This window comes from Lithobates pipiens, unplaced genomic scaffold (assembly GCF_037356315.1).
Source record: "Lithobates pipiens isolate NorthernLeopardFrog02 unplaced genomic scaffold, aLitPip1_a1.2 Scaffold_16, whole genome shotgun sequence".
In the NCBI taxonomy this organism is placed as follows: domain Eukaryota; kingdom Metazoa; phylum Chordata; class Amphibia; order Anura; family Ranidae; genus Lithobates; species Lithobates pipiens.
This window is the reverse complement of record NW_027507748.1, coordinates 108,146,979-108,161,948: the sequence shown is the minus strand read 5'-3', so window position 1 is coordinate 108,161,948 and position 14,970 is coordinate 108,146,979. Positions and strand designations below refer to the sequence as shown.

Genomic DNA, 14,970 nt, shown 5'->3' with positions numbered 1-14,970 from the left:
GCAATACTAGGGAGAGATCCCAAACAGGAAAGTTATGGAAGCCGACTGGTCTCTGCCGATTTAAAGCTTTAACCACTTCAGGACCGCCGTATTGCCATTGTACGTCAGCACAATGGCACAGGCAGGCAGAATCACGTACATCTACGTGATTGCCTTCCAGCGGGTGGGGGGTCCCATCGGACCCCCTCCCGCTGGTTACGGCGGTCCGATTCGGTGCAGGAGCGCTCCGTGATGAGGGGATGGCCGTTCGTTTTCGGCCACCCCCTCTGGATCGCTCCTGGCCAATGAGAAGCTTCCTCCCCTGTGTATTGTTTACACAGGAAGGAGGAAGTGATGTCATTCTCCTCGGGGCGGTCTTTTTGACCGGACTACGAGGAGAAGAGTAAAAGTAAGTGTGCACGAACACTACACTGACATGTAGGTACACACAGGCACACAAACCCCCCCCGATCGCCCCCCGATCCCCCCCCCCTCCCCCCCCAGTCACAGTGTCACTGATTGCATTGATCATTTCTTTACTGATCAATGCATTCAGTGTCAGTTGTGACAGTAAAAACTGTCAGGACAGTTAGTGTTAGGTCCAGGGTAGCCCCCTATCACCCCCCAATAAAGATTTAACCCCCTGATTGCCCCTAGAGTTAACCCTTTCACCCCCTTTTGCCAGTGTCACTAAGCGATCATTTTTCTGATCGCTGCATGTGTCGCTAGTGTCGCTAGGTAGCTAGTTATTTTTTTAGGTTCACCGCCAGGTTTTTATATCGCTAGGTACCCCGATATACTACCCAATAATGTTTTTAACCCCCTGATTGCCGCTAGTTAACCCTTTCACCCCCTTTTGCCAGTGTCACTAAGCGATCGTTTTTCTGATCGCTGCATTAGTGTCGCTACAGTCGCTAGGTAGCTAGTTATTTTTTTAGGTTCACCGCCAGGTTTTTATAGCGCTAGGTACCCCGATATACTACCCAATAATGGTTTTAACCCCCTGATTTCCGCTAGTTAACCCTTTCACCCCCTTTTGCCAGTGTCACTAAGCGATAATTTTTCTGAACGCTGCATCAGTGTCGCTAGGTAGCTAGTTAACTAGGCTCCCAAAAAGTCCCCCACATGTGGTATCCCCGTACTCGGGAGAAGCAGCAGAATTTATTTTGGGGTGTAATTTGACTTCTGCCCATAGCATGTGTGAGCAATATATCATTTAGTGACAACTTTGTGCAAAAAAAAAAAAGTTTGTAATATTCCTGCAACTTTTGGCAAAATATAAAATATTCCATGGACTCAACATGCCTCTCAGTAAATAGCTTGGGGTGTCTACTTTCCAAAATGGGGTCATTTGGGGGGGTTTTGTGCTATTTTGGCATTTTATGGCCTTCGAAACTGTGATAGGTAGTGAGGAGTTAAATCAAAAATTTGCACCCTTAGAAATCCTGAAGGTGGTGATTGGTTTTCGGGGTGCTGTGCGCGACTAGACTCCCAAAAAGTCCCACACATGTGGTATCCCCGTACTCGGGAGAAGCAGCAGAATGTATTTTGGGGTGTCATTTCACATATAACCATGGCATGTGTGAGCAATATATCATTTAGTGACAACTTTTTGTAAAAAAAAATTTTTTTTTTTTTTTTTGTCATTATTCAATCCCTTAGGACAAAAAAAAAATAAATATTCAATGGGCTCAACATACCCATCAGCAATTTCCTTGGGGTGTCTACTTTCCAAAATGGGGTCATTTGGGGGGGGATTTGTACTGCCCTGCCATTTTAGCACCTCAAGAAATGAGATCGGCAGTCATAAATTAAAAGCTGTGTAAATTCCAGAAAATGTACTCTAGTTTGTAGACGCTATAACTTTTGCGCAAACCAAAAAATATACGCTTATTGACATTTTTTTTACTAAAGACATGTGGCTGAATAAATTTTGCCCTCAATGTATGACTAAAATTTAGTTTATTCGATTTTTCTTATAACAAAAAGAAGAAAATATCTTTTTTTTTCAAAATTTTCGCTCTTTTTTCATTTATATCGCAAAAAAAAAAAAATCGCAGAGGCAATCAAATACCATCAAAAGAAAGCTCTATTTGTGGGAAGAAAAGGACGCAAATTTCGTTTGGGTGCAATATTGCATGACCGCGCAATTACCAGTTAAAGCAGCGCAGTGCGAAATTGCAAAAAGACCTCTGGTCCTTAAGGTGTTTATTGGTCCGGAACTGAAAGGATTCACTGCTAGTTGTTCAAGGAATACACTTAAAGCCGAAACCTGACCCTTAAGTACTAAGGGCTAGTCCCTTATCTGCCCCACTCTGTAGGAACTCCAGCACTGCTACTGGACTGCGAACGTTAAAAGGAGCTCTCTGAGCACCAAGAATTGAACTTCTTCCAGACTTTCAAATAAATCTTGCGCGTCTCTTTCCTACAATTTAGAAGAGTCGCTACCAACCTTTCGGAGAACTCCTTGCTTCTCAGCATTTCCTCTTCAGTAGCTAGGCTACCAGATTCCAACTCTCCACCTGAGGGCAGCAGATTGGGCCTTGATATAGGAGGTCTTCACTGACTGGCAATATCCAAGGTGGTTCCACCGCCAGCTTCTTTAGGACAGAGAACCATGGCCTCCTGGGCCAGTGTGGCACTATTAAGATCAGGGTCATGTCCTCTGACTGGAATTTCCTCAAGACTGCGGGCAACAGTATGGGGGGCATAGCACTTTGAAAAATACCAGCTCTGAGAAAGAGCGTCCACCTCTATTGCCCTGTCCCACCGGTTCAGAGAGAAGAGGGGAGATTTTGCGTTCTCCCTTAAAGTGAAAAGGTACCCACATGGAACCCCCCACTTCTGGATAATCATGCTGTAGATGACTTGACTCAGAACCCAGTCTCTCTCCCTCAACTTCCTGAGGAAGTCTGCCATCTGGTTTAACCCCCCTTTTAGGTGTACTGCAGATAGTGAGAGCACCGTGACCTTGGCCCAGTTGAATATTGTTTCCGTCAGAGCCCACATGGAACCGCTTCTGGTGGCCCCCTGATGGCTGATTAAGCAACTGCTGAGGAATTGTCTGAACAGACCTGGACGTGATGTCCCTGGAGCTCCTGTTGGAAAGCTCTGAGAGCCAGGGAAATGGCTTTCAGCTGTCTCCAGTTCGAGGACCTCCCCACATCCTCGACTCTCCAAGATCCCTGCGTCAGTCTCATCCTCAGGTGTGCTCCCCAAACCTATGCCACTTGCGTCTGTTATGACAACCTTGGACACTGGCAGTAACCATTCCAGACCCTGCAATAGATTTGCTACCTTCCTTCACCACCACATATAGAGTCTGGAGGGCTTATGTTTCCTCGTGCGAGTCCAAGGGTTGGCACCCTCAGAAGTACAACATAGACAGAATTCTTGCCTTTCTACAAATAGGGGTAGAGATGAAGCTGGCCTTGAGTACCATCAAGGGCCAAGTCTCAGCTTTATTGGTATTTTTTCAAAGACCGCTTGCTTCACATTCTTTGGTCCAAGTTTTTATACAACCTTTTTTCAAATCAAAGTGCACTCGACCAGAGCAGTGCATCATCAGGCCTCCATAGCTTCAGTACATACATTCACTATGCTTTATCATGTGGATATAAGAAGACATGAGGATGTCGCATTTGGGCGCAGTGTGCTGCAGGCAGCAGTATAGGTCCTCAAGTCTGGGGGTGCCCTATTGGTTGTGTCTCCCTCCCCTCAAATAGCATTACTATGGGACCTCCCATATAGTTTCTACTATGGCTCTGTGTCCTGTGATATATGATAAATAAAATAGGATTTTTATAACAGGGACACAGAGGTCCCTCTCCTCTTTCTGGGGTTTAGGTATATTGCTTTGCTAAAAAACCTGACGTACTCCTGGTAGTAGGAGGGGTTATATAGGGTGTGAACTTCCTGTATTGGGAATGCCAGTGTCAATCACCTGAAGGTGCCTATATACCAATATAATTACTACTATGGCTCTGTGTCCCGTGATGTACTCCAAGAAAATTATTTCAGGCAAGCCATTATAAAAATCCTATTTTTGTTCAGATGGTGTCACTCGTGTGTGGCGGCAACCAGGTGAAGAGTACAAACATAAGTGTGCCTTGCCTACAATCAAGCATGGTGGTGGGAGTGTCATGGTCTGGGGTTGCACGAGTGCTGCTGGCACTGGGGATCTACAGTTCATTGAGGGTACCATGAATGCCAACATGTACTGTGACATACTGAAGCAGAGCATGATCCCCTCCCCTTGGAGACTGGGCCGCAAGGCAATATTGCAAAAGGATAACAACCCCAAAACACACCTCCAAGATGACCACTGCCTTGCTAAAGAAGCCAAGGGTAAAAGGTGATGGACTGGCCAACAATGTCCCCAGACCTATACCTTATTGAGCATCTGTGGGGCATCCTCAAAATGAAAGGTGGAGAAGCGCAAGGTCTCTAACATCCACCAGCTCTGTGACGTCGTCATGGAGGAGTGGAAGAGGACTCCAGTGGCCACCTGTGAAGCTCTGATGAAAACAATGGTGGCAACACAAAATACTGACACTTTGGCCCCAATTTGCACATTTTCTCTTAGGGGTGTACTCACTTGTGTTACCAGCGGTTTAGCCATTAATGGCTGCGTTTAGTTATTTTGAAGGGACAGCAAATTTACACTGTTATACAAGCTGTACACTCACTACTTTACATTACATTGTAGCAAAGTATCACACACACACAGTATTTATCGGTGTATAACACACACTATATTTTCCCCCTTAAATTCAGGGGAAAATCGTGGGTGCTTGTTATACACTGATCCCTGCTGATTGTGAGTGGACCGAGTGCCACCGACATACATAAAGCCGAATACACTCGGCTTTGTGTAGGTCGGCGGCGCTTGCTTCACTCCTCTCGCAATCAGCGGCGATCAACGCCAATTTTAAATAGCCTGCAATCATAACACAAGGCTGCAATGATGGGGGCATTTAACCACTTCCTGACCGGCGCGCGATGATGTATAGCACGGGCAGGCAAATTGGCATACAGGTACATCCATTTGTATTTGCCGCCCTGCCATCGTGCATGTCAGGATCCCCGTGAGTCCAGTCGTGGGTCCTGCGGACTCTATCACCGCGGGGAGGCTGAGGTTCTGCCTAGCAACAAGTGACAGTGATCTCTGCTCCCTGTGATTGGAGCAGAGATCAGTGTTCACTAACACACAGCCCAGCCGCCCACAGTTAGTAACAAGCCCCTATGAGACACTTAACCCCTACAATGCCACCCCCTGGTTAACCCATTCACTGCCAGTGTCATTTACACAGGAATCAGTGCATTTGTATAGCACCGATTGCTGTATAAATGACAATGGTCCCAAAAATGTGTCAAAAAGGTCCGATGTGTCTGCCATAATGTGGCAGTCACAAAAAAAAAAAAAAATTAATAAAAAAAATGCCATAAAACTATCCCCTATTTTTTAAACGGTATAAATTTTGTGCAAACCAATCAATAAATCACTTATTGCGATTTTTTTTTACCAAAAATATGTAGAAGAATACGTATCGGCCTAACCTGAGGAAAAAAAATGTTTTTTTATATATTTTTGGGGGAATATTTATTATAGTAATAAATGCGTTTTTTTTTCAAAATTGTCGCTCTATTTTTGTTTATAGTGCAAAAAATAAAACCCGCAGGGGTGATCAAATACCACCAAAAGAACGCTCTATTTGTGGGAAAAAAAGGCAGTCATAAAATCTAGCAACATCCACACACTGCAACTCCGGATCTTGTATTAAAGGACAAGTTCACTTTTAAATAAAATGCAAATTTTTTTTCTGCTAGTAAATATTTTTTATATCTTTTTTTTTTTATAGGAGCCTGAAAAGCATTGCATCCACAATTAGCAAATTGCGGTGAAATGCAGGATTCCTACACACTGCCAGTGTAAGCTGTCTGCCCTTACATCATAAGGGGAAGGAAGAACCTACTAGAGCACTCAATGCCCTAGTAGTTCAATGAGAACTACAAGCAGACAGCTGCAAAGGAAGCTGGTACTTGTAGTACATTCATTCACAGAACTCTGAATGACATGCCCGGGTGGGCGGAGCCCTGTAGGCTACGTTCTTTTCAAATATTAAACAGCAGGTACAGCTGTCACAGGGAGTGGCTGCAAGATCGGGAACATGTTACATGCTCCACCCAAAAAAAAAAAAACAGGTGGGACATGTAAAATGTTTTTGAAGGTGAATGTATCCCTTAAAAAGTAGAAAAGGTAAAACTTTTTTTCATTTTGGATAGAATAAGGAAGGGTTATAACCAGTCAGGTTTTTCTTCCCCATCTGTGTCCCACTGGGGAGATTTATCTTCACTTCCTGTCCCATAGCCTTTACAGGAAGTGAGAGGAAATCCCTCCAAAGTGAGGGAATCCTTGGTTGACAACAGCGTAACCAGAACTAGTGTCCCTATTGGAAGATTTCACCTCTATTACTGTTATGAGGACAATACAACATTTGGAACATTCTTCCACTTTTGATGATAATGGTAAGCAGGAGAAATACAGAGGGTCAATCTCCCTAACGGGGACACAGCCAACAGTGAAAATCTGACAAGTGTTTGTATTCTTCTCCACTCTACCCAAAGATAAAAAAAATAAATAAAAGTTTTACTTTTTGGCTGGGTTCACAGTATTGCAAATTTCTCTGCATCCAATTCACAAAGCAGGAGATTATGACCAGCTCTCTATGGAGCCGGTTCACACATTTCTGCAGCAGCTCTGGTGTGAACTGCACAGGAGTGCTGTGCGTCTTTTAGTCCATTTCAGGTCCAAATTTGGCCAAAAATTTTGGCTGAAACGAAACGGTGAGCGGAGACGCACCAGACTCCTGCTGTGAGCTCCTATGTGAATGCTGCATCGCACCGAGAGCTGGTGATTGTCAGTCTGTACTTCCCGTTTAAAGTTTGATACATTGCAGCTTACCAGTTCCTAGTAACCTTTATCCTAGTGCATTCTCTTCTGCAATAAAGAGTCTACCTGCTCACAGATTGTTAATTTTATACTTTAGTTCACCTTTAATTATTGGAAATTCTCACTTTCATTAGAAGTACAAAGCTTTCAAATGACAAACCTGCTTCTCTTAATTTAGCAAGAGCCTGTCTTTTCTTCCTTCGCTTTTCCTTCTTTAGAAGAGCTCTGCTTTGTTTGTGGCTGAAATAAAGAGAAATAATTAAAATTAATTAAGTAAAATCAACTCAGTCCCTGTGTTTATTAGTGTCCATGAATGCCTTTAAATGATGGGGATATGAATAAAATCTGTATAGCATGGTCCCAATTGGGCTAGAACACCATCTGTCATCAAAGGCTGCGCTGCCACATAATGTGAAGAAGGATCAGTCATTCGGCTCTTTTTCTCAATTCTTTCATAGCTACAAAACTTTTGGAGCCATAGGCAGATCACAAAATGTTTGATACGTTTTAAAGGTAATGTGTATGTATAGCCTAAACCTTTTGTATTTTGGGTAGAGTAGGAAAGGGTTAAAACCCCTGCCAGGTTATTTTTAGCTGCCTGTGTACATTTCTGCTCACTTCCTGTCCCAGAAGTGCAACAGGAAATAAAAAAAAAAAAAAAAAAAAACCTGGGATGGGGGAATTCCCTTTTTAGTTGTCACTTATATCTGTCTCCATTAGAAGTTTTTCCCCTACTCCTTCTGGGGAGGATGCCAAAATCTTGAGTTTCCCCCTTTACTTTCTCTCTCATCTGCATTGATCATCATGACAAATAAGGGGTGAATCTTGGGGACACAGACAACAAAGCAATAAAGCAGATACCTGTATAATCCAGGTATTTGTTCCCACTTCCGGGCATAGATACCTGCAGTATCTGTGGATATCTATGCTACATCCGTCACCCCCGCTGTCTTCTGGTAGACACACAGGTCCCAGAAGACAGCAGGGACCAGTTGAATCGCACATGCGCAGTGGGGAGCCAGGCTGTGAAGCTTTTCTTCTAAATTCCAAAGGATGTTTACAATCCTTGTAATAGGAATAAAAGCGACACATTTATTTTTTTTAAAGAACAGTGTAAAAAAATTACAAATTTTGAACGGGCCCTGTCCTGCCGAGCTCGCATATGAAAAGTGTTTAAACCACATGTGAGGTATTGCCGTGATCGGTAGAGCAAGAGCAATAATTATAGCACTAGAGTTCCTTTGTAAGTCTAAACATGCAACCTGTACAATTTTTTTAAACATTGCCTATAGATATTTTTGAGGGTGAAAGTTTGTCGCCATTCCACAAGCGGGCACAGTTTTTCAGTGCAACATGTTCGGTATCAATTTACTCAGCGTAACATATTTCACAATATAAAAAAAAAAAAAAAAAAAAAATTGGGCTAACTTTACTGTTGTCCTATTTTTTTAACTCATAAAAGTGTATTTTTTCCAAAAAAGTGCTCTTGTAAGACCGCTGCGAAAATACAGTGCGACAGAAAGTATTGCAACAACTGCAATTTTATTTTCTAGCCTCTTGCCAACCAGCTGCCGCAGTTTTACTGCAGCAGAATGGCACAACTGGGCGAAACAATGCTACCTTACGTCTCTTTGCCTTTTCACTGCCAGAGGCATGTGCCCAGAGCTGATGCAAGTGCCCGGCAAGTAATCAGTAAGGTTTTATAGCACCAATCACAGTATAATTGCCACTGGTTTCAAAAATGTGTCAAAAGTGTCCAATGTGTACGCCATAATGTCGCAGTCCCAATAAAAATTGCAGAATGCCGCCATTACTAGTAAAAATAATAACAATAAAAATAATGCCATAAATATATTGGCCTAAACTGAGGAAAACATTTTGTTTTTTCTTCTTCGACACGTCATGAATGCCAGTTCTGGGGAGAGGAGGGGCAGAGGAGCGGGGCTTTGTACGCCGGCATCACTGGACCGTGCGACTGGTGAGTGTCTGACTTGAATTTTTTTTTTTTTACTGGCACTTACCGATAGAGTTTTCATGGTAGTCTCTGTGTTAAGGAGCACTAGCATCACCATCTCTGCTCCACCTCAGATCTTCAGCCATTCGATTTTCTTACAGTTTATAGCAGGGTTTGTGCCCCTATGAGAATCGAATACCACCGCTTATCTGACATAAGGCAGGGCTCAAGCAGTAATGCGAGTGGCTGTAGTACTAATTCACACAGCGTGCGGTGACAGATGTTTTATTGCACTGGGGGAGCTATGTGATGCGCTCAACACACCGCTCACTACTGCAGTGATAAAGCACTCTGACAGCTCTCTGTTCGCTAATTAAAGTGGAAGTAAACTCCCCTATTGTTTTCATCCACGGAAGCTGCCATCTTTGCCTCTGTTTAATCTTCAGCTGCCACGGTGCTGCACATGTGATCCATTATGACACCAGCCAATGGGTAGTTTGACAGTTCAGTTGAGAGCACAGCCAATGTGCAGTTAGCATTCCTGGCATGCCTTTTTTTTTAAACTGTTTAACCACTTGCTTACTGGGCACTTAAACCCCCCTCATGCCCAGACCAATTTTCAGCTTTCAGCACTGATGCACTTTGAATGACAATTGCGCGGTCATACAACACTGTACCCAAATGAAATTTTTATCATTTTTTTCCCACAAATAGAGCTTTCTTTTGGTGGCATTTAATTACAGTTGGGAGTTTTATTTTTTGCTAAACAAACCAAAAAATATGCAAAAAAAATAAAATATAAATCATGTTTAATAGTTTGTTATAAAATTTTGCAAACAGGTCATTTTTCTCCTTCATTTAAATGCGCTGATGAGGCGGCACTGGTGGGCACTGATAGGCACGGTTAAGGTGGCACCGATAGGCACAGATAAGGCAGTACTGATGGGCACGGATGGGTGGCACGGATGGGTGGCACATGAGGTGCAGCACTGTTGTTGAGGCAGATTGTGGGAACTGATAGGTGGCACTATGGGCACTAAGGGGTGGTACTGATGGGTGGCACTTTTACTATATGTATGTTGCACTGGCCTCGGGCAGGTGGGCACTGATGACTTGGCCGTGATCGGCACTCAAGTCCCTCTCACGGCCGCCTGTGATCGGCACTCAAGTCCCTCTCACGGCCGCCTGTGATCGGCACTCAAGTCCCTCTCACGGCCGCCTGTGATCGGCACTCAAGTCCCTCTCACGGCCGCCTGTGATCGGCTTTTTTTTTTCTCTCCTCAATAGCCGATTACCGGCTCTGTTGTGATCACCATGATCAGCTGTCATTGGCTGACAGCTGATCACGTGGTAAGGGGTCAGGATCGACCCCTTGCTTCGATCCGTGATCAAGCGAGTCTCAGACTCGCTGATCTCAGGGGACGAGCAGGCCACTCGTGCACGGGACGACTTCAATAGACGTAGTCCCGGCAAAGCAGGTCCACGCTGTAGCCGTCATTCGGCTATAGCGCGGATCTCAAGCGGTTAAAGAGGAAGTACACCCTAATGGGTTTACTTCCTCTTTGATTCCCTGCAAAGGTAAAGCATAATGGACTACTATGCATCGCATAGTGCGCCGTAGACAGCGGCGGCTGTCTTCAGGTAAATATCTCCTAAACCGTATAGGTTTAGGAGATATTTCTTGGACCTACAGGTAAGCCTTAATCTAGGCTTACCTGTAGGTCAAAGTGGTTTAAGCCTCCTGCTGTGCGACCCAGTTCCTAGCAGAGTAAAGAAATCTCATCAGCACACCAAGGATTGTTAACAAAAGGGTCTAAAGCTTTTATTTCCGTGGTCACAAGTAAACATACAGCAAACCAGTTCCTAGCAGGCCACGGACCGGTACCGGTGGCCAGGAGGTTGGGGACCTCTGGCGTAAAGGAAAGATGTGTATACTGACCTAATCCTAGGGTGCTTTGGTCGGGTCATCTCCCCAACTTCAATGTAGGGCAGCGGATACCCCACAGTAAGTCTATGGGTGACATCAGGCTCTGCAGCCATTGTCGCCGATCTCTCCTCTTACCTGAGGCCACCCGCTGGGGAGGTCACATAACACGGGGCCACGAGCGCGGCCCAAAAGCGGGTCACGGCCCAAGAGCGGGTCGCAGACTACAGACTAGTGGCAGGGACTGTCTTAAACATAGGACAAGCCTCAATGAATTGTAAATGAATGGAGACACATGACATGAGACTGCTAGATATCACTGCTATAACACGGCAATAGGGAAAAGCCTGATTAGTGTCTGTAGGGGCCCTGAGGGCCACAGTGTGGTCACTAGGGCCTGCCATAAAGCAGTAGCCTTCTACACATGGAATATTCCCTATTTCAGATCAGTACTCCGCCTCCCGCTCTATCACCCGCACACAATATGACCGCAGCCTGTGTGTAGAAGACTGCTAAGCTTATTCTGGCCTCCTGTATACAGGCCGGGGCCTTCACCCGGCTCCCCGCACTCTCCGGTCTGATGTCCTCATACACCCCGCTTCTCCTTGTACGGCTCTCGCACCTCATACATACTGTATATACGCTTCACACTCCGAGCCCTCACCTCACCCGCTCCTCTTCCGTACTCCCCACACCGGGGGCCGCCATCTTTGTTTAGCTCCCAGCAGCGCACAGCAACTACGGAAGCCGAATGTTAACGAGAGCTGAGCGAGGAGCCATGTGATTCCGAACTCATCTATGGAATAGGAAACGTGTGTGCGGCCAGACCAGAGAGGAGGCTGACAGAGAAGAGGCTCTTCTCCTCAGGATACTAACGAGTACATAATAATAATGTACAAAGTGATGGTGAAGGACACAGAGCTGCTATTCCCCCTGAAAACACCACACATTTCTGTGCCCCCATTACACCACATGTATGAGGATACCTTTTTTTTTTCGTTTTTTTTGTGATATGACACTGGGTTACTGTGACAATTGCGCAGTCTTGCGACACTGTACACATTTAACAAGTATTTTTCTTCTCCTCCCCCCACAAATAGAGATTTCCTTTGGTGGCATTTGATCAGCACTGCCTTTTCTGATTTCTGCACTATTAACCATTTGCTTACTGAGCACATAAACCCCCCTCCTATCCGGACCAATTTTCAACTTTTCGCGCTGACGCACTTTGACAATTGTGCGGTCATACAACACTGTACGCAAATTCAATTTTTGTATTTTTTTTCCCCCAAATAGAGATTTCTTTTGGTGGTAATTGATCACCTCTGCAATTTTTATTTTTTGTTCAAAAAATGTAAAAAGACCGCATTTAAATATTTTTTTTTTTTTTTTTATTTTGTTATAAAATTTTAAAACTGGTAATTTTGTCCGTCATTGATTTACGCTGATGAGGCGGCACTGTTGGGCACCAATAGGTGGCAGTGATGGGCACCGATCGGTTACACTGATAGGCAGCACATCTATGTAGCACTGATTGGCACCACTTGCGGGCATTGAGAGGTGGCACTTGTGGGTACTTTCAGGTTCCAATTATGAGGCATAATTGCCTCTTCCGTTTCGGGGACCGATGTCCCTTTAAGGTGAGCCAGTGATCGCCTTTTTTTCTCCTCCGCTGTCAGCGTGAGGTGAAAAAAAAAGCCAGAGGGCTTTCACACTACAGCTGTGCGCTGGCAGGACGTCAGGGAAAAGTCCTGCCAACAGCTTCTTTGGAGCGGTGAAGGAGTGGTGTGTTTACTGCTCCTCCACCGCTGCTACCCATTGAAATCAATGGGGCAGCACTGTAATACCGCCGGCAAAACGCAGCTATTGCGGCGTATTGCCAGAGGTTTTAACCCTTTCTCGGCCGCTAGCGGGGGTAAAAGCGCCCCGCTAGTGGCCGAAATGCACAGCAAATCCGGCGGTAAAATGCCGCTATGGGTGGTGTGGTGTGAAAGGGGTCTTAAGGAAGTGATAGATTTTATTCCCTGCTTTTCTGCATCCAGCCTCTCTTACCGATGATAGGTGGGTGCCAGTGGACATCCCATGGCCGGCACCCACTGATTGGCTTCTGTTGTGACTAATCACACCAGAAGCAGCACACCTGTGGTGCAAGCCCCCTAAGCAGAAGTGCAGAATCACATATATACAGTATACAGCATCTCACAAAAGTGAATACACCCCTCACATTTTTGTAAATTAATGTCTAAACTGCTGGCAAGACAAGTGATTCCGATAAGCGCCCTGCCCGCACACACCCTCAACCACCGCCCAGGGTTGTTGGGAAGAGGTACTTGTCCCCCTCATCCCCACCCCATGTTGAGGGCATGTGGCCTGGTATGGTCCAGGAGGGGGCAGGCACTCGCCCCCCCCCCCCACTTCCTGACCTGCCGGGCTGCATGCTCAGAAAAGGGTCCGAAATTAATTGGGGGGGAATTGGCGTGGGGTTCCCCTTAAAATCGGTACCAGATGGAAGGGTCTGATATGGTCTTGGGGGGGGGGTGATCCCACATTGTTGTTCCCCCTCAAGAATCATACCAGACTCAAATGGCCTGGTATGGTCAGATTCCATTCATGGACGTCAGATATGAATTTGCAGGGCAAAGTTGGAGGAGGAGGAGGGAGAAGACCGGAGGAAGAGGACATGGAGCTATGATGGGGGACATTCTTAATTTTTAATCAAGGACTTGTCAAAAAACGTCTTTTGATTATATTTACACTACACTGCTTTTTTGGAGGTGAATGATTGGAGTACAATGTTCCATCATTCACATGGGGCCTGGGATCTGGGGGTCCCCTTTCAGATCCCGATAAGCCCCCTGCCTGCATACCCCCACAACCACCACCCTGGGATGTCAGGAAGAGGCCCTTGTCACCCCCCCCCCCCCATGTTGAGGGCACGTGGACTAGTATGGTCCAGTAGGGGGCAGGCACTCGCCCCCCCCCTTCCTGACCTGCCGGGCTGCATGCTTGGATAAGTGTCTGGTATGGATTTTGGGGGACTCACTCCATTTTGAAAAAAAACTAATTAGCATAGGGTTCCCCTTGAAAACGATACCAGACAAAAGGGTCAGTTATGGTCTCGGAGGGGGACCCCACACCATTTATTTTTAAACTTTTGACGTGGGTTCCCTCTCAAGAATTATACCAGACTCAAAGGGCCTGGTATGGTCGGACACTATTCATGGAAGTCAGACATGAAGTCGCAGGGCAAATTGGGATTGGAGTGTTGGAGTAGTGTGAATCCGGCCTAAGAGAAATTTTATTGTTAGCAGACAGAAAGCAATAGAAGAGATAAAAGCAGTGCATATCCATAGATTACATGTCCAGGATACAGCAAAGCTCCCAACTGTCCCTGATTTCGGGGAACACAGACATACTACTGCCTTACACAGACTCATCATTGGATCTCACCTCTTTATCCAGCCATGTGCCAAAGCTCCGTGCTCCCTCCTTAGATTCTGTGAAAAGCATTGCCATTAGAAGTCCCCTCCTTCTTCACCTCCCGCTCTCTGCACTACTCCCAGAGCCTCTCTCTGAGTTCACAAGAGCCGAAACTATAGAGAAGGCATTGGAGGTCAATGCTCACTGACAGTGTTGAGAACAGGACTGGAAACAACATTGGGTTGTAAACATCGGCCACAATCTTGATTTGCGGCAGAACCCCTGGGGACCACCAACATTTTTTCGTGGACCATCAGTGATCCACAGTCCACTGGTTGGTGGCCACTGCTTTAACCACTTCGATTCGGCACTGTGTCGCTTTAACTGACAATTCCTCCGTCGTGCGACGTAGCTCTCAAACCAAATTGACGTCCTTTTTTCCCCCACAAATAGAGCGTTCTTTTGGTGGTATTTGATCACCCCTGCGGTTTTTATTTTTTGTGCTATAAACAAAAAAAGAGTGACAATTTTGAAAAAAACACATTATTTTTTACTTTTTGCTATAATAAATATCCCCCAAAAATATATTAAAAAAATTTCTCTAATCATCTTCCAGGACGGCAGGCCTAAGAGAGATGACTGGTCCACCTGACAGGAAACACAATCAACAACAAGTTTAAAAGTCCCCACCCCTCCCTCAGACCCTCAGTTCTTGATTGTGTTTCCCACAGGATGGCAGCG

At 45.4% G+C, this 14,970-nt stretch overlaps 1 protein-coding gene across 1 annotated transcript in view; it reads right to left on the bottom strand.

The window, feature by feature from the left end:
• Positions 1-11,632, bottom strand: part of ZRSR2 (zinc finger CCCH-type, RNA binding motif and serine/arginine rich 2) — a 55,654-nt gene extending 44,022 nt beyond the window's left edge. Inside the window, exons 1-2 of the mRNA XM_077480239.1 lie at positions 11,474-11,632; positions 7,092-7,171 (exon numbers count right to left, since the gene is read on the bottom strand). Coding sequence (XP_077336365.1) covers positions 7,092-7,171; positions 11,474-11,517 — 124 coding nt within the window. The 5' untranslated portion in view covers positions 11,518-11,632. The remainder of the gene's footprint in view (positions 1-7,091; positions 7,172-11,473) is intronic.
• Positions 11,633-14,970: the final 3,338 nt, after the last annotated feature.